This window comes from Camelina sativa, chromosome 10 (genome assembly GCF_030686135.1).
Source record: "Camelina sativa cultivar CO46 ecotype springtype chromosome 10, ASM3068613v1".
Lineage (NCBI taxonomy): Eukaryota > Viridiplantae > Streptophyta > Magnoliopsida > Brassicales > Brassicaceae > Camelina > Camelina sativa.
In genome coordinates, this window is record NC_141889.1 from 12,250,981 (window position 1) to 12,270,163 (window position 19,183).

General features: G+C 43.8%; 1 protein-coding gene and 1 non-coding gene across 2 annotated transcripts; one reads left to right on the forward strand and one right to left on the reverse strand.

The window, feature by feature from the left end:
- Window positions 1-13,852: 13,852 nt before the first annotated feature.
- Window positions 13,853-15,258, forward strand: LOC147936038 (uncharacterized). Its single transcript, XM_087468563.1, has 3 exons — window positions 13,853-13,859; window positions 13,954-14,357; window positions 14,446-15,258. The coding sequence occupies exons 1-3, from the start codon at window positions 13,853-13,855 to the stop codon at window positions 15,256-15,258; spliced, it is 1,224 nt and encodes a 407-aa protein (XP_087324689.1).
- Window positions 15,259-16,121: 863 nt separating this feature from the next.
- On the reverse strand, window positions 16,122-17,603 carry LOC104718779 (uncharacterized). Its single transcript, XR_015568015.1, has 2 exons — window positions 17,395-17,603; window positions 16,122-17,293 (listed from the first exon to the last, which is right to left on the reverse strand). It is a non-coding gene; the product is annotated as an uncharacterized LOC104718779 (transcript).
- Between the last annotated feature and the right edge of the window lie 1,580 nt (window positions 17,604-19,183).

Here is a 19,183-nt window from a genome sequence, read left to right on the forward strand (position 1 = left end):
TCTGTTTGACGAGAATGAACGTGGGTCCACTAAGAAAGGATGGACATAGAGCCTATTAAGAGGTGGCGGTGGGGCGTTACAAGTGGTATCAGAGCCGAACCCAGATGAGTGTTGAGTCAAGAAGGCCCCTATCTACGGGGATGACAGTATTGGCGTGCAACGAGGATGTTGCGATCTGCTAGTGGGGGTAAATTATGACACCATGGTTTGCATAGACGTTTAAAAGAATTGTATTGACCACCTATATCACCAAGATGCAATGATTTTTTTGGTCAGTGGTCCTGAGAGAAGTCCACAATTAAACGTGCTTATGATAGAGTTGTTTTAGAATGGGTGACTTCTGGAAAGTGATTGTCTTGTTGGCAATCCTCTACTATGCACAATGTTAAATGTTCAAACTTAGAAATAACACTGGTTAATTAACTAATTAAGAGATTCCATCAGTAGTAAAACGACGTCGTTTCTTCCCTAACTAAAACATAATCAATTCTGATTTCCACAAAATCCCCAAATTATAATCCTTAGACCTAATTTGTGATTTCTGTCTTCTTTGAATTCAATTGATGACTCCGAAAAAGAAGCTTTCCACGCGTCGTCCCACATCGAAGAACCCTAATAATGCTGGCGAATCATCTGCTCATGAGTCTACGGGTCATTGTTTAATTTCTCCCAAGTCGATTACTCTCGATTTGACAGATCCTGAATTGGCTATTGGTGTAGGTACTGCAATTATTAAGTATATTGGTGAGTTTGTTCCCTTAGAAGAGTGTGATGTTGTAAGTGGAGATGATTGTAAGGTGGTTGGCGATGATGGTTGTGATGATATTGGGTACAAACCTACTGGAGAGAAAGATGGTAACCATGAGAATGGAAACCGAGAAAAAAATTCGAAGAGGAAGATGGTAACCATGATAATGGAAACCAGAAAAGACTTCACGGCTGAAGACTTTAAAGAGGAAGATGGAAACCGTGCTGATGTTGAAGTAGAGTTTTGCGATGACTTGAAAACAGAGAATTAATTCTTCAAAATAATTTCTTTAAGATTTCAATGTCCTTTCTATGCTTATTGATTCATATTTGCAAGTTCACTGCAATTTTCATTCTTTGGTACGTCTTTTAAGTCACAACTCACTATGGCAAGATCAGAAAATTCAAAATCGAATTTCTTCTATGGTGTAACGCCCGTGTCCTGAAAAATATGAATATTGGGTTTTTATATCAGAAATTTGGTGGAATCGATTTAGTATCGGTTTAGATAAATTCTGGTTTAATTAAATTAAACCAAGAAACCCTAAATTTCTCTATAACTCACGCTTCTCTACTCTCTTTTCGGGGTGTGGTCGTTTTTGTAGAGAGGAAAAAGAGAACTTGTTTGTGGAGAAGAGGTGTGAGGAAGGGAGGTTAGATTTTGGTGTGTTAGGCAAAGGAGCAGAATCGTTAGGGTTTGGGAGGAAACGGTTTCGACATATCAAATTGTACTTAAAGGTAACAAAATTTGGTAGAGTTATTGCCAAGCCTTTCATCGTCATTCTCCTTTTACAGAAGTGGATTTGGATTTAAAATCGATGAGTTATTGGCGTGGGGCGTTTCGTCTCAGTCGCGGATTGAGACCAACAGGTGTTTTGGGATCGATTGCGGTTTAACCTGAGATCTGATCGTGCTGAAATTTAGTGGGAAGCTTCGTGACGTCTAAGACTAGACTTTCACCGGAGGGATTTGATAGTTAACGGTTGGTTATGAGTTTAGGGTTTTGTATTTGAGAATGTTATTTTATGATGTTTCTGTCCAGTTTTGCTATAAAGTCGTTTTTGGTTGTGTGGTTTGTTGTAGGGTGTTTCTGGGCTGTTGCAGACGTTAGGGGAGTCTCAACTTGTCATATTTGTTATAATCAGGTGGAAAAGGTGAGTGCGTGAACATGAGCTTATCTAAGCGAGTGGGTTGTATAACTTGTTTTGTGTGATTGATGTGTAGGTGTGGTGAATGTGTTAATGAGTGTTGTGTTCAATGACTGGTTTGTTATGTTTTAGTTGTGGTTGTACTCTTGATTTGCTTATGTGTATAGCTCGTAGATGGGAGGATCGCCTCACTGGGTATATTTGGTAATACTCACGCATCTCATTGTGTTTGAGGTGAAAGTAATGAATGTATAGCGTGGAATCATCGCGATGAGGAGGAGGATGATCTAGGATCTCATTTGTGTGATGTTGGTTAGAGTCTTGTCAGGTTGTTGGATAGAATGGTTAGGAATATTATCGTATTAATGATATCTTGGTTTGGTATTATTTTTGTATGTTTCCGCTGTGCATAATATGAGTTGTGGTTGTGTTGGTTTAATTAAGTAGTATGGGATGCTTAATTATATATTGTTTTTATTATTAAAAAAAAATGGGATGGTGTTGGCGTTGGGTTTCGCCGGACCTGGGCCCAAGTGGGAAAGCCCATTTGGAGTTTATTGTAAAGCATTAAACATGGGCCCGTGGGAGGCCCAGGAAGAGCGCGTCTTGAAGTGGGTTCCGAGTCGAACGAAGAGAGGATCTCAGAGCGAGAGGGCGAGATCGAAGGAGGAAAACCAGGGCATCATTCAAACGATGTCCTTAGGCTTTATAATGGACGCATCTAGTTAGAGTAGGATCATCTTTTATAACCCTAAATTGACTAAGAAATAGAGAAAGCAAATCCAGTTCGTCATACTCGTTGTTCATCGATTTATAGCAAAAACCAGCCCCAAAGTTCTTCTTGATTCAATCAAATTATTAAATTCTTGTTTTTCCGGTCAACAATTTGGCGCCGTCTGTGGGCACATAGGTCTTTCTATTCTCAAAAATCGATTGCAACCGAAAGGATTAAGACGAAATGGATCCATCTAACACAATCATCCCAGAAATCATTACCAACCACACTCTAAGGGCATCTCCTGACGGTCGTAACGCGACTGGCGGTAACTCGCTGACGCCAATACACCTTGAAACCGTCGCTAGCGACCCCCTATCTACGGGGAGAGATCCCAAATCCGATCCGAGCTCGAGCACCCCATTCGAATGACCAAGGTTCCTCCGGTGGTTCAAATACCGTCCACCAAGAACCCGTTTCCATCTTGGGTCTCGGGAGCTCTTCCCAGGGAAGATCCTCTATGGTCACGCCTATAGGCCCCGCGCTCCCCTTGAGAAGCAGGAACCAATCCCAAGAACAAGAAAGATCTTGATAAGGATAAAAAAAACCTAATTAATTTAAAAACATCCTGATTAAAAAATCAAACATGAAACTTGATTCCAATTTTTAATTTCTTTTGCGACTTTTAGGAAATTGTTTATGGACCCGCCCCGAAACCAACGGGATGACCAGAACCGGGCAAACCCCGACATCGCCGCCGGTGACAACAGCCCCCGGCACAACCGACCTCGCAGAAATACGAGGGATGCTCGCGGTCCTGATTAACAAAACCCAAAACCAGGACGCAACAAAGCGAGCCCTGATGAGCAGAATTGAGCAACACGAGCAGGTAATCACGCTCCGAGGGAACCCCGACACGTCCCAGGGGGTATGCGTCCACCCAGCGTCGCCCCAACGGACCCCACGGCGGAAGCATTATCTTAAACTCGTCTAGATTTCACGACAGCCCAGGTCACGCCACCCGGGATCAGAGCGTTACCAGTATTTGCACCCTCGGTCCAGCTCAACGCTCCCGACACTACCGGATACAGCGACAACGCGAGCACACGACCCGTTCACCCCCCTCTGGCGGGGTATGGTAATTCGCAATTGCTTGGGCTTAACGCCCTTGGCGCACCCAGAAACCCTCCGATCGACACGAACCTCGTGTTCACGGAGGACCTTCCGATCGACACGAACCTCGTGTTCACGGAGGACCTTCCGAATGGAATGGCCCCCTGGCAGCGAACATCATTCCCCTCCCCGGTCCCCCGGGCGAGCATGAAGTAAGCGCCCGTTTCCTCGCGGATTACATGAATAAGACAAACGCAGAATTGGCCCAGATCCGTTCGGGGGTCCATCTAGCCACTAGCGTAACCCCGGACACAGACCACAATATTGCAAAGACAAGACGAACCCCATTCAGCGATCGGATTGCGAAGGTCCGCCTGAGGGACGTCGGTAAACTTCACCTACCTGAATACGTCTGATCCAGGAGCACATCTCTGTTCATTCCGATTAGCGATAACTAAGGCTTACCTCACCGATGACAAGTGCGAGGCCGGCTATTTCCATTACTTCCCAGAAAACCTTGTCAGGTCCGCTCTAGAGTGGTTCGCTAGTCTCGAGTCGTACTCCATCAATAGTTTTGACCAACTTGCCGCAACTTTCCTAAAGTAGTACTCGGTCTTCTTCTAGGCCAAGGTAACAGAATCCGATCTGTGGCTTTTGGTCCAAGGAAAGGATGAGCCACTCTGCGAGTACGTCACTCGGTTCAAGGAAACCAAAGCCACAATAGCCAACCTCAATGACGAGGTCGCCTTGGGGGCCCTCCGACCCGGCCTATGGTATACATGGAAGTTCCAAGAAGAACTCACGGTGTGACAACCTCATCCCTTGACGACGCACTTCACAGATCCATCTTCTTTTCCAGAGCCGAGGAGGAACAAGCCGCCATGGCCAAACTCCACAAATCGGCAAAGGGGTCCTTCGTTCCTCCCCAAAAGAACATTCGGAGGGAACCCACCAAACCTAACCTCCACGCCTTTGCGGTCGACTCAGGATCCAAGGCTAAAGGTCAAAGTTTCGATCCCGAGAAGTTCTGTAAATACCACAAGGTACGAGGTCATTCCACCAAGGAATGCAGAAGGGTGGGGCGCCTTCGAAAAAGAGCGTGAAAAAACCAGAGAGGGGAGTGCGATCGCAAAAGACTCCGCCCTAAAGCGCGAGAGAACCGAGGAGGCTGAGGCCTCTTCCCCCTCTCCAGCCTCAAAAAAGCGTATCGACCTGGTTTTTAAAGGGCTCACCCTTTATCGGAGCTGTCAACCTCGAATCTCACAAAGCTTAAAAAAAAATCGATCCACATGGTCGAGAACTATCACCAAGAACGAAAACTATCACCGAGAACTTGAATCTCACATCTCAGGAGGATCCTTCTTGTCTCGTGACTCTGTCAACTCGAACAAAGCATACCAACAAAAATTCGAGAACTATCACCGAGAACGAAAACCCTAACTGAGCCCGACCACGAAATCACTTTCTTGGAAAGCAAAACGACCGACCTTGATAAACTGCACGACGACGCTTTAGTTGTACGCCTGGATGTCAGAGGATGCAAACTTTCAAGAATAATGATCGATACTAGGAGATTAGTTGACCTCCTGTTCTACGATGCTTTTGAACAGATGGGTTACCCCGACTCCATATTGAAGGGAGCTAAAACCCCTCTAACAGGATCTGTCGGCGACACTACACTCGCCAAAGGGACCGTCAAGCTAATAGTAGAAGCTCGGGGGGGGGGGTGCGACGTCTAGTGGACTTCGTTGTCATCAACCGACCAGCACCCTTCAACGATTTCCTCGGCAGACCATGGCTGCACGGGATGAAAGCAGTCCCATCGACATACCATCAATGCGTTAAGTTTCCTTCTCGCAATGGAAACACGACTATGTATGGCAGTCAACACACCTCCAGAAAATGATACATGGGCGGCTACGACCTGATTAAGAGGTCCGACAAATAGCAATTAATGATTAACGATGAGCTCGAATCTCGTCATTTGCTGGGTCAAAAGGACCCATAGTCCGCAGACCACTCATAATCCTGGTCGACCAGGTATCCATCGTGGAAGGATATTCCGACCGATTTGTAGGAATCGAGGCCGACCTAAACCCCGACACGAGGAGAAAGCTCGTCAGATTTCTAGAACAAAACCGTGACAAATTCGCCTGGTCCTCTGCCGACATACGGGGTATCGACATCGGCGTCACGTCCCACCATCTCAACGTCGATCCTACCTTCAAACCAGTAAAACAGAAGCGCCACAAGCTCGGCCTTGAAAGGGCCAAAGCGGTGAACGACGAGGTGGATCGTTTACTGAAAATAGTATCGATCCGGGAAGTCTAATACGCCAAATGGCTCGCCAACCCCATGGTGGTTAAAAAGAAAAACGGGAAATAACAAATATGTATTGACTTTAAATACCTCAATAAGACATGCCCAAAGGACAACTACCCCCTCCCGCATATCGATCGGCTCGTTAAGGCCACCACGGGACACGAGACCTTGTCCTTTATGGACACCTTATTCTGATGGACCCCGCTGACCAAGAAAAGACTGCTTTCATAACAGACCGAGGCAATTACTGTTATAAAGTAATGCCTTTTGGGTTAAAAACGCGGATGCAATCTACCAGCGACTGGTCAATAAAATGTTCGCCAACCACCTCGGGAAATAAATGGAAGTTTATATTGACGACAAGCTCGTCAATTCAACACGCGAGCAAGACCATGTGTCCTAACTCGTAAAATGTTTCAAGATCCTGAACCAGTACGGGATAAAGTTTAATTCCACTAAGTGCACGTTCGGCGTCGCGTGCGGCAAATTTTTAGGATACTTGGTCACCGAACGGGGGATCGAAGCCAATGCTAAGCAGATTGCTAATTTCCTCGAAATGCCTTCCCAAAAATGGCTCCAGAAGTTCAAAGGCTAACGGGAGAATAGCCTCACAGAATTGCTTCATCGCACGATCTATCGACCGCTCCCTTCCGTTTTACCAGATGTTGAAAGGCAACCGAAAGTTCGAATGGGATGACAAATGTGAGAAAGCATTTCAGGAGCTTAAAAAATATCTAACCGAGCCCCCTTCCTCTCCAAACCAGTGGATGGAGAGCACCTCTTCCTCTATGTCGCCGTATCCACTGCCGCGGTCAGGGGGTACTAGTACGAGAACGTGACGGAGAACAAAAGTCGATTTATTACGTCAGCAAAACATTGGTGGACGCCGAAACACGGTATCCCCCAATGGAAAAATTGGCCCTGGCGGTCGTGATTGCTAGCTCCAAAGTTACACCCTTACTTCCAGTCCCACACGATCGTGGTGATAACGTCCCAGCAGATCCGGACGATTCTCCACGGTCCTAGTCAATCCGGCAGACTAGCCAAATCGCGGATTTCATGATCGAACTAACCACCAATAACGATCGTACCGACAATCGTCCCCAAAAGTGGTCGTTATACTCGGACGCGACAAGACAAGGGTGCGGGTTCGGAGTTCGACTCATCTCCCCCACCAGCAAGATCATAGAGCAATCCTTCCGTTGGGCTCCGTTAGCATTAGGCGTAGGAGCCAAGGAGCTTACCCCCTACAGTGACTCGCAACTCATCACTAGCCAATTCAACGGTAGCTACGAAGCAAACAACGAATGAATGGACGCATACCTCCAAGTCGTCCGCTCATTAACTGAGCAGTTCACCTTGTTCGAGCTCACCAAAATTCCTCGAGGATAGAACTCCGCAGCCGACGCCTTCGCTGCGCTTGCCTCTACCTCTAACCCAACCATCAGACGGATTATACCCATAGAAGGTATAGACGAGCCTAGTATTTTCATCCCCGTCAAAACCCTCGGGGTCAATCAGATCAGGGAAAGGTATCTCCCTAACATGGTAAAGCCTGAACAAGAACCCGTCCTGGACGATGAACTCTTGCAAGAGCACGGCTCGGGTGACGAACATGACGAAGAACCCAAGTTGGATTGGCGAATCCCAATTCGCGAATACATCACAAACGGAACCGCCCCCGAGGATTGATGGCAAGCACACAAGCTCAAGGCCCATAGTGCGAGGTTTTGCCTAATCGGGGAAAAGCTATACAAGCGTTGATTGTCAGGACCATACCTCAAGTGCGTTCAGGGGAAGAGATCCGGAACATTATGACTGAAGCCCATGAGGGACCTTGCGGCAATCATTTCGGAGGCCGCTCGCTGGCTCTCCGAATAAAACGCCAAGGGTATTTCTAGCCAAGCATGCTCGCAGACGACGACACACACGCCAAAAAATGTGACAGGTGTCAGCGTCATGCACCCATTATAAATCAGCCCGCGGAGTGGATGAGCGTGGTCTCTGCCCCTTATCCATTCATGCGGTGGTCGATGGATGCTATCGGCCCTCTCGAGCAGTCAGGCAGACGATGCTTGACTAACGTGCTTGTCGTCACTGATTATTTTACTAATGAGCTTGGTCTCTGCCCCTTATCCACATGAAGGATTTCCTAAGGAAAAACGTGGTGTCCCGCCACGGCATCCCCTACGAAATCGTAACGGATAACGGTACCAATCTAACGTCCCCTGCGGAACAAAAGTTTTACGACGATTGGGGTATACGCCTCACCCCGTCAACACCTTGTTACCCACAAGGCAACAGGCAGGCCGAGGCGGCCAATAAATTAATCTTGCACGGACTTAAACGACGCTTGGGTGCCCCCAAATCCGGCTGGGACACCCAACTCGCTGGTGTTCTTTGGGCCACCAGATCCACCCCTCGAGGTTGCACCGACGAAACTGCTTTTTCCCTAGTATACGGTAACGACCAAAATTTCCGTCGAAAGTATCCGTCGAGCTGTCTATCCCGAAAACAAGAGCGCAAATAACGAAGCCCTGCACGATAACCTCAAAATTACAAAAATGCCATAGCTTAGTTTTACAATTCCAAGGTCAGGCCATGACACTTCGTCGTAGGAGATAGAGTGCTCCGTAGAGTGTTCGATCACAAAAAGGAGAAAAATGCTAGGAAGATGGGGACCAAGTGGGAAGGTTCCTACCAGATTACCAAAGTTGTTCGCAACGGTGTATATTGCCTCGAGGACAAGAGCAACAGCAAACCTGAGCTTTGGCCCTGGAATGTCATGAATTTAAAGAAGTACTTTCACTAAGTACCTTCAACAACTGAACTACGATTTGGCTTGATCCCTTTATAGGGTACGTAGGCAGCTCAGCTCACGAGCGCAACCAGCTTCTTAATCTCTCCCCTCATATCGTAACTTTCTTACCAGTGGGATCATCCCACCGAAATCTACTCGATAAATAATAAACAACACAAATATAAACAAAAAAAAAAAAGAAATGAGGAAACCTCTCACTATGTAACCTCGACTCCGAGTATCCCTTACAACGACCCCCTGAGGTCCCAACAGGAAGCTACAATCGACCCCACGCAAGTCTACCAAAACCTTCCTACTCTAACACCTACACACATCACTATCAAATAGCTTGCCTTCTAAAACAAAAGAAAAAGAGAAGAAAACCCCACGGGTCATGTCCGACGTACTTTAGCTCACGAAAGCGAACCTCACTCAAATCAAAGATTTTGACCCTTTCTTTAAAACAAAAGAGGGCAATAAAAAGAAAACAAAAAATATATTCAAGGATTCAAAGGCCTTCCCAGGCAAAGTAACAAGTCTTGGATAACAACCCTCTCGGGAAAACCAAACAAAGTCTGAAAAGGAAAGGGGAAATAAAGGAGAACAACAAAAGAATGGGATATTTAAACAACGATCACTTGTCTTCACCCTCCGCTTCAGCTCTCGAGTTCGTCAACCCACCAACGTTGCTCCTATGTTCATCCAGACCCCGAGGGACTCCAGTTCTGGCATCAACCTCCATCGGGGCAACCGAGTCCTCCGAAATCTTGGGAAGGTCAAGCTTGCTCACCGAGAAGTCCGATACCACAAGGGAAGAATGGCGAGTACCACCTTCTGAGTACCCAGAATCCGCAGTTTGTTTTCCACTGTTGTTATAGTTACTCGATTTCCACCAGATCACCGTCCACGTCTGATTTTTCGTTCTTCCGCTTCCACTTACTCTTGATAGAATCCAGGATCACCCGGTAGTCCTGAGCTAACTTGATCTTGGCATCGTAAACCGCCCCTCGAATCGCCTCGGCATGTTGTTGTTTGGTCCCCACGATCTTTTCCTTCAACCACCGGTTCTCTTTCAACAACCGCTCGCGATCCTAGGTGGCTTTGGCCTGAGCAGCCCTGGCCGAAGCAAGGTCAGCCTCAGCCTCGACCATGTCTCCTCAGAAGCTTTTAAGGAGGCGACTTCGCATTCCAATAAGGCAGCTTTGCCATCGGCGCCCGCGTCCCTCTCCTGGGCGTCGTAATCTTGTGGACCACCTGCGTAGTGTTCTCTAGTTCAGCGGCCTATGGGACGTCTTTCAGCCTCCGCTCATAGAGGGCCACCAATTTGTTGTTAGCAGCTACGGCCTGCAATTCAGGACTCGTGTCAAACAAAGGGAACGAGGAGACATAGAGAAGAAGAAAAAAAAAAGTTCATCATAAAAATCCTGAAGTTGACCAACCAATGCATGTGATGCCATCGCCTCGACGTAGGCATCTTGTCAGCGAGGTCCTTGACCAGCGGAACCTGGCAATTGGCGGTCTTCAGATGTCTGAAGAGAGTCGCCATTCCAAGATGATCCTCCACCGCCGGGGAGTCACGAGAGTGAGTGAACTTACAGTGGAACGGGCGGCTTGTCGACGAGTCTTTCCCAAATACTGCAGGGTCCTGCGCAGGTGGCTCAACACGGTGGCTCGCAGGACGGCTTCCTCGGCTCTCGCGTCCCTTGTCTTCCCCGGCTCGGGGTGCTTTAGTGCGAGCTCTTTTTGGGAGTGGCGGGGGCTCGCTGTGGGTGGACTGCAAGCAGGGTCAGGATGGTCCTGAAGGCCCCGCTGGGTCGCAAGGGCCTGGTTCACTTCCTCACTCTCGGACCAAGCAGGGTCAGGATGAACAGCCTGAAGGGCGGAAGCCAAAGCGGCATCCACGTCACCAGCGCGAACTTGGTGGGAAGGTTGAGATTGTTCTCGCAGTTTGCGGAGTGTTGGTTTCCTCGTCATGATGAGCTGCACGTAGGTCGGCGATGAACTGGAAGATTGTAATAGGACAGGAGCGTCTGTTCAAGCACCATACAGTTGCAAGTTAGCACGACATGAAAGGGCAAAATTTGCCTAAAAAGCGGACTAATAAACTTGCTAAAAAAATATATAATAGTAAAGAAATAATAGTAAGTTCCCGCACCTGGATGAGCGGGAAATTGTGCGGCAGCACCGATCTTAGGCTGATCAGCGGGAATCAGCGGATTCAGATTTTTGGGTGGGGCTAAGGCCGGAGCGATCGGGGCGTTGAGTGCTGCGATGATGCGAGCTCGCGTGAACGATTTCCACCTGATTTTTCCTTCCTGTAACCTATCAGCTAATGCTTGCGTTGACAGAGTGTTCAGATGGTCACCAGAGTCTGCAATTTAAAAAAAAACAAAAAGCAATGTAAGGACTCGACTCATTATCGTGGATATACATTTGCAAATCGAACTACGAGTTGGATCTATAAAGGTCGGTGGTCTTTCTGACCCACACAAACGGCCCACTGCGTCGGGAGGCGGGAGAACTTGAACCGTCCCACTGAAGCGGGAGTTATGCGGAAATAGAAATTTTTTTCTCGCCACCTGTCGTCTTTTCCAGGGATCCCCTTGATCATCTCTCGGTCTTGACGCGAGGACATGTAGAACGTTCCCTAGAATCCCAAGTTGTGTTTGATCTGACACAGCTTAAGGATATCGTCAACCCCCAGGTCGAGCCCTACCTTGCATCCTTGGACGTAGAGACCAATGACGTGTCGAACAAAGTTCGGACACATCTTAGGAAACGACATCTGCAGTCATTGAATGATCAACATAACAATATCCGGGATAGGGAATACGAGCCGCATCGCTCGAAGTATGTGTTATAGGCACAACAAAAACCGTTGGCAACGGTTTCAGGCGAGTATGAATCCTCTAGGGAGAGCATCAGAGGAACACCATCCTTCTTGGAATGAAAAATATCTGAAATTTTACAATTTAAAAATATGATTATAAGTAAAATTACTAAAATGAACAAATACAAATAAAATATTTAAAAATTTAACTACTCATAATTATATCAAACAAAATAAACTTAAAAATCTGTCCTGTAGCGTAAGGCGGTATTTATCTAATATTTCATCCACGCACATATATATCAAAGTGGATGTTTAACATCTCGTTTCTTCCTTATATCACTCAGTTTGAATTTTGAGGTTAACTAAAAATAAAAATATTAATAAAACGATACTTATAATTACAATTCATTGTACAGTAAAGATTATTTCATTACGAGTATATTAGTAGACTAAACAATAAGTATTATGTTTAGATTTATTGACTTGCTGACAGCTCTATTAATGATTTGTACCTACTAGTGTCGTGTAAAATGGCTTGTTGTTACTAACATCAGTTAATGTCAACTTTGATAGAAATTTGTTTGTTTCTGTTTGGTTGACATAACTCATTGATTCGAATTTTGTTTAGTTCCTAAAGACATTGGTTAAGCACTCAAATCATACATCATACATATATATACTAAATTCATATAAGGTTCAGTATTATTTATTGCATATATATTTCCGAAATGTGTTCATATTGAAGGACCAAAAGAACCGATCCCCGAAACAAATAATAAGCAAACAAAAATACTCAAGCGGAAAATATATATATATATATATATATATATATATATATATCATAGATATACGGATACTGAAAGAAATGGACCACAATGTTATCAGTGCTGCAATAATGTGAAACAGTGAGATGATGAATGTGAGGCATGGTTTCTAGTTTCGAATCTTAAAGCTGAAAATGGTGTTAAGTCTCAAACATTTAATCAGATCGCTCAGACTTTTCCTTCTATCCATTATTATGAAAGAATTTATATATATATTCAGTAGAGAACTTGCTTTTAACCAAAAAGAAAACGTTATAAAGGACAACTACGAAGACAACTTCTTAGATTTTATGATGATGTTAAAGTATACTATTACATACGCGCAGAGACAGAGCCAGCCTGAAAGGAGCTAGAGCACTGTTACAACCCAATATATCTTTGGTTTGCTCACACCCAATGTTCGGATGCTCTTAATAATTTTGAGCTTATACCATCCTCTAACTAGGTAAAAAATATTACCCCGGCCCTGCAGGCTGCAGGATAACCTAGCTACTATTACTAACACAAATTCGAGAAACTATTACCAACGTTAAACTTTTTAAGCCAAAACAAGAAAATGTCAAGTGTAAACAAAAAAATAAATTCTAAATCCAACCCAAAAAAAGAAAAGAACGAGTATAGTCTGAATATATAATTGTAATAGTTAATTTGTCCAAGTCTTAAGAAATACTACAGTTTTGTGGAGAAACATTAATTTAATTTTACATGTGATTTAGATGCATATGTATTATTTACTTCCTCTTTTGAGCCACCTAAATGAGGTTTTCCCTTGATTAATAGATAAACTTTAGAAGCAATTTTTTTACTTATCATCAGAAGCAACATATAAATTTTAAAAGTACGAAATGGTTTTATATTCACGCGAATTCAATTTTCTTGGACAATTTAAAATGTACTCAATTTCCTTACCAAAATATAGCAAATTAAGTTCAACATGTACACAATGTTGGTTTTTCAGTTTCCATGCAAATATCTTTAATTAGCTCGGGTTGCTCATACAGTTTACGTACACCCACTAAATTTTTTTGAATATCTGACTACACATAATCCCTAAAGCACAAAATCAAGAATCTAACTATAATCAAAGTTAAACATTTACCAAGGGCCGGCCGAACTTTCTTGTAACTAGGTACTTAAAAGGGATAATTTTTTTTAAAATATATATATATAATAAGGTACCCCAGGATTCGAACCAGAGACCTTGCGCTTTAATAAAAGAGAGCTCGAGCAACAGACTACAACATACTCTCAATATTCTATGCCCTCCGAGTATTTAAAAATTGTGATGTGTAAAGCATGAGCTTCATGGTCTTTAGCCCCAGACCGGCCTTATGTACCCAAAAATCAGAAATGTCAAGCACAAATTAAAAAGTCTTACTCGCCGTCCTATGGGTTGCGGAGTATAGTTTCTGCTCACTCTCTGGTTAATAAAGGACTTATTACACGAGTAGGATCCGGGACTACCATTTCTGTATGGACTGACCCTTGGATCCCTGCTCAATCCCCGAGACCAGCATTGAACACAGGATCGTCTTTAGATCCTTTGCTCCGAGTTGCAAATTTCATTGACAGGAGTTCTAATTCCTGGGATATGGCTCAGCTTACGGCTACATTTCTACCGGAAGATGTTGCTATAATTTCTGCCTTACCGTTGCGACAACCGGATAAACCGGATTTGCCGGAATGGCACCTTACTAAGTCTGGTACATATTCGGTTAAATTAGGATATCATTATCTACGTTCTCATCAGACGGTTCCCTCTGGGCCAAACGCTTTTGGCCCGGATATTACACCTCTTCAGGACTTTGTCTGGAAAATTAGGTGCCCATCAAAACTTCGTCATTTTATGTGGCAAGTTCTCTCGGGTTGTGTGGCGGTTACGGCTAATCTACGAAAAACGTGGTATGAGTTGTGATGCAATGTGTGGTCTTTGTGGCTTTCAGGAGGAGACAATTAATCATACCCTCTTTGAATGTCCACCTGCTAGACAGGTTTGGGCTTTGTCGCAGTTCCCGACTGTCCTGGGTGTTTTTCCATCGGCTTCAATCTTCACAAACATGGACTCTCTTTTTTGGCGCTTTCCAAATGTTCCGACACAGGAATTTTTTCCCTGGATCTTGTGGTATATATGGAAAGCGTGTAATGATAAACTCTTTAGTAATTTGGATTCCAACCCCCTAGCGATCTTGCGACTAGCGGAGGATGAGAAAAAAGCATGGGCTTTGGTTCAAACAGAGGACTTGTCGGTCGCATCGACTTTTCCTAGTGAGGTTGTTCCCCGGGGAAGCAGGGGCTTCAGTGCTCCTTGTTCTTTGTCGAACTATATTTGTTTTGTAGATGGTTTCTGGAAAGCAACAAACCGTTATGCAGGAAGAGGGTGGTTCTGCACGTCGCCCTATGGTGATGTCCCCACTATGGGAGCTGCCAACCTTCGCCGTAGTATGACCCCTCTTCATGCTGAGATTGAGGCCCTTGTCTGGGCCATGCGATGTATGATTAGAGCGGATAACCAATCTATTGTTTTCCTTACCGACTGCTCCGACTTAGTGAAGATGGTGTCTTTGCCTTCCGAGTGGCCAGTTTTTACACCTTATTTGGAGGACATCCAGGCGGATAAAGAGGAGTTTACCTCCTTTACATTAGTCTACATTCCGCGCTCTCAGAATGGTAAAGCGGATAATCTTGCGCGACGCGTTCGCACAGTTCCACATTTAGCTACCTATGTTAATAATATTCCTTCGCATTGGCTTGTTTGAGCCAATTTTGTACCTTTGTTGGCAAAATAAAAAAATAATAATAAAAATAAAAAATGAAATTGATTTCGAGTCCAACCAAAAAAAATATACGGTATAATGTATATAGTAATGGTCTACTAAAATATTTGTGGAGATAAAGTAATTAAAATTAATATGTGATTTAGATGCACATATATTTTACTTCTCATGGACGCTAGCTAGCAACACAAATTTTTTTTAAAAAACAGATTAGTTATGTACTTATGGCATATTAGTTGAGGGATATTGGTTTCTATATTGGGTTAATCAAAGATTCATATACAAGTACAGATCATCAACATAACTTTTTTTGTTTTTTCTTTTGAATCAAGAAATTCTCATAATCTCTTCAGATCAAAGGTAAGAATTAGATTAATTTCAGCCTTGTCTCCAACATTGGATCTCTTTCGGCAGCTGACGCTCTCGTCTGACATATATGACGCTTTTGGTTGGGCTGCTAGGCTTGTGCTCTCTCGAATGACGTCTAAAGCTTTCGTCTGGTTGAATTCCTCCATCATTTCAACATTGTTCATCCAGCCTTGTTGCGATCTCTTCATCACCCAACCTTGTTACCCAAGTGATTGAGTCCTGAATGATTGAGAAGGCTGTCGAGTTTTTCTCCTCTGCAACTTAACAAGTCCAAATCTGCAACTAGGGTAACTCGATCTCCTCTACTTACCAGAGGGCCTATGCTTTAGTTTCTTAATGTTAGTTCAGTGGTTGTGTTCTTCTTTCTCTACTAGCTTAATTGGGGTTGTTTACTAAATTGGTTTATGTAAAACAAAAGTGAAAAATTTGGTACATCTGTTGACAAAAAAAAAAAAAAAAGGTCTTCTCTCCAATACTGAAACTCAAACTTGTGTGACACCGTTTAAAATCAATATCAAGCACCTACAATGTCATGATCACATAATTTTCCCACAAATGATAAGTTTGATTAGTACAGACCACTTGAAATGACAACAACATAATCTAGGCATAACTAGTGAAGGACACTGTAACTAGAGAGACATTGGAGGGATCCAGTAAGGGAGGAGTGATCCTAACGAGAAGGCTGAGGGAGACTTGGGACAGAAGGAACATGGTTTTCTAGTGGCAATATCGTAGACACCACAGCCATCGCCTGCAAAATAGATTGAGTTAGGGTTTGCCTTGACACAAAAGGGCTCATTATTGCCTAGGAATATGGAGAGGTCTCCAATGTCCTCTGTGTAAGACATGACCCCTGTTTCTTCTTCCTGTCTAAACACCATGAAACGCTTTGTTCCGCGACACAGGAATGCCATCCCATTGCCTGGTTCGTGGTTCTGAGCGTACCACTTGATCAGGAAACGTTGGCCTGAGGGAGACTCCACAAGGTATACAGTCTTGGAACATGAGTCCAGCAGCTCCCACTCGGACTGGGTGAACTCAGGCAGGTTGGAGAACTGCAACTCTTGCAACTCAGAGCCGGTCATGTCTTCCTCGAAGAAAGAATCCCAGGAAACCAAGAACTGGCCTCCAAAACTCGGAGTGTAGAACTTTTCATCTCTCTTTGAAAACATAACCTTCGATTGATCAAAATACTGGAAAAGAGTTTTAAAGACGACCGAACCTGATTCCCTGTGTTTGCCACCAGGCCTATTGAAATTGATCATAGGCCCTAAACACTTGACAGCCACTGCAAATTCATTGCTTTGATCAGATGAACAGTTCATTGCGGCGTTGGTGATGGCTTGCTGTTGGATAGCTATAGGTTTACCCAGTAGTCGGTAACATATATGGCTTTATAACTATTATCACCACACACTGCCTTGAAAACTCCCCAACCATGGGACATTCCGACCAGACACCCTTTACGCAACTCCATTGGTAACACCTTGTCTCGGACAATAACTTCGTCTTCCTTGACCGGGTCAAAATAGTGGATATTGCTTGTTACATTAATATCATCCCAAGAACTTCCATAATGTGTGACACAATACAGCAAGTAAGGGTTGGTGCTAGAGGAGGAGAACATCCTATGGGTGTGACATCTCTAGGGGACGCGAATTAAAGAAGTAGAAATCAGAAGCAGAACACAGAGATTATACCAAAAAAAAAAAACTAGAAACAGAGAGAGAGATTGAAGAGACTTACCAGCTGAGCAAGTTTGCGGAGAGAGGGCTTGGAAGAGAGGCTGAGAAGCAGAGACGACATAGCTTTGTTTTGTTGATATGTGAAAAATCAAAAAAAAGAAACAGCGAAGTCCCTTCTTGGCTTAGATCTAAGATCAAAGTGTTTGGCTACAAGAAAAAGGGTTTTCAATATACAAATGTCTCTCTCTCTCTCTTTTCTTTTTCCCTTATCGTATAAACTTGTGTGACAAAAAAATCTTGTGATCAAATTTGAACTACACAAGATTTTTATTTCTTGATGTGGTCTTGATATATATATATATATATCATACAGTAAATAATCTTGATGTGGTCTTGAGAAAATTGTGGACTAAAATCTATTTGGCCCCTTCTCTTCCAATTCCATTCTATTTAGCCTTCAATGGTAAAAAGACAATATTACCCTTAATAAAAGTTATTAAAGGTTAAATATAAATAAATTAATAAGTGTTCAACGAAAAACACAGTAGCTTAGTGGTTGCGAGCTCCATGCGCACGCGCGTGCGCCCAGGGTTCGAATCCCATTATGTGTACCAGTGCAACTGGTACAACTAGGGGATATGTGGGGTGCAACTGGTACAACTAGATGTTCAATTTTCTTATAAAAATTGTTAGAGGAGCATTTTAGTCCTTTCATTAAAGAAGGGGTAGTTAGAATAAGTGGGGGTAATGCAAAATAAAATTGAAGCAGAAGGGGCCAGAAAGATTTTAATTCGGAAATTGTTTACCAAAACAAGTAATTCTTTTTATTTTCTACTATACAACAAGTTTTCATTTTTGTACTATTTACTTGTCTTTTTTTCTTCTTTACATAAATAATTTACTAAAATAATAAAACTTTTAAATTTTAAACATTTTGATGTAGTTGGTGCGGTAGAAATGATAAATGTGGGGTATTCAATATGTGATAATAATTGAGATGGTGTGAAAAAAGGAAAACTAATACTTAGAGCATGTGCATCGGCGTTATTTTCAACCGTCCCCCGTTTTTTGTTTTTTTTTAAAAAAAGAAAAAAAAAGCCAAAAACCCAAAAACCCAAAAAACGACTCTTAAACGCGACGTTTTTCTACCGTGTACTTGGAGACGTGTAAGTTTGTGATTGGCGTTGGTGTTTGGGTAGGGTTAACAATCGACGAAATCCGGAGAGATTAATTTTCGAGTTCTCCCTTCTATCTCGACGGCGACGAAATTCCCTCGTGGATGTCTTCCTCTGTTCCACCGATTTCACCGATTTCAAGCCTATCTCCAACTTTTGTGTCTCCCGTAGCTTGTCCGGCGTCTTTGGGTAGGGTTAACACGGGACGAAATCTCGAGAGGGCTTTTCGAATTCTCCATTCCATCTCGACGGCGACGGCGACGAAATTCTCTCGTGGATTTCTTCCTCTTTTCCACCGATTTCACGCCTATCTCCAAATTTTGTGTCCTCCGTAGCTTGTCCGGCGTCTTTGGGTAGGGTTAAGACCGGACGAAATCTCGAGAGGAAGTTTTTGAATCCTCCCTTCCATCTTGACGGCGACGAAGGACCACCAATTGCAAGACGATCTCCAACTTCTGTGTCTCCCGAAGCTTGTCCGGCGGTTCAATTGTGCGAAATTTAAGGTATGTCTTCTTCCTCCAATTTGAGATATATATGATTTGCTTCAGGGTTAGTCTCTGTGTATAGCTTGTTCATAGCTTTTTGTGTAGGATTATCGATTTAGCAAAAGTTTATTCTCCGGTAGTAACTTAACAAAAGTAGTTGTAACTCATAAAAGTTGAATCCCTTTACCTC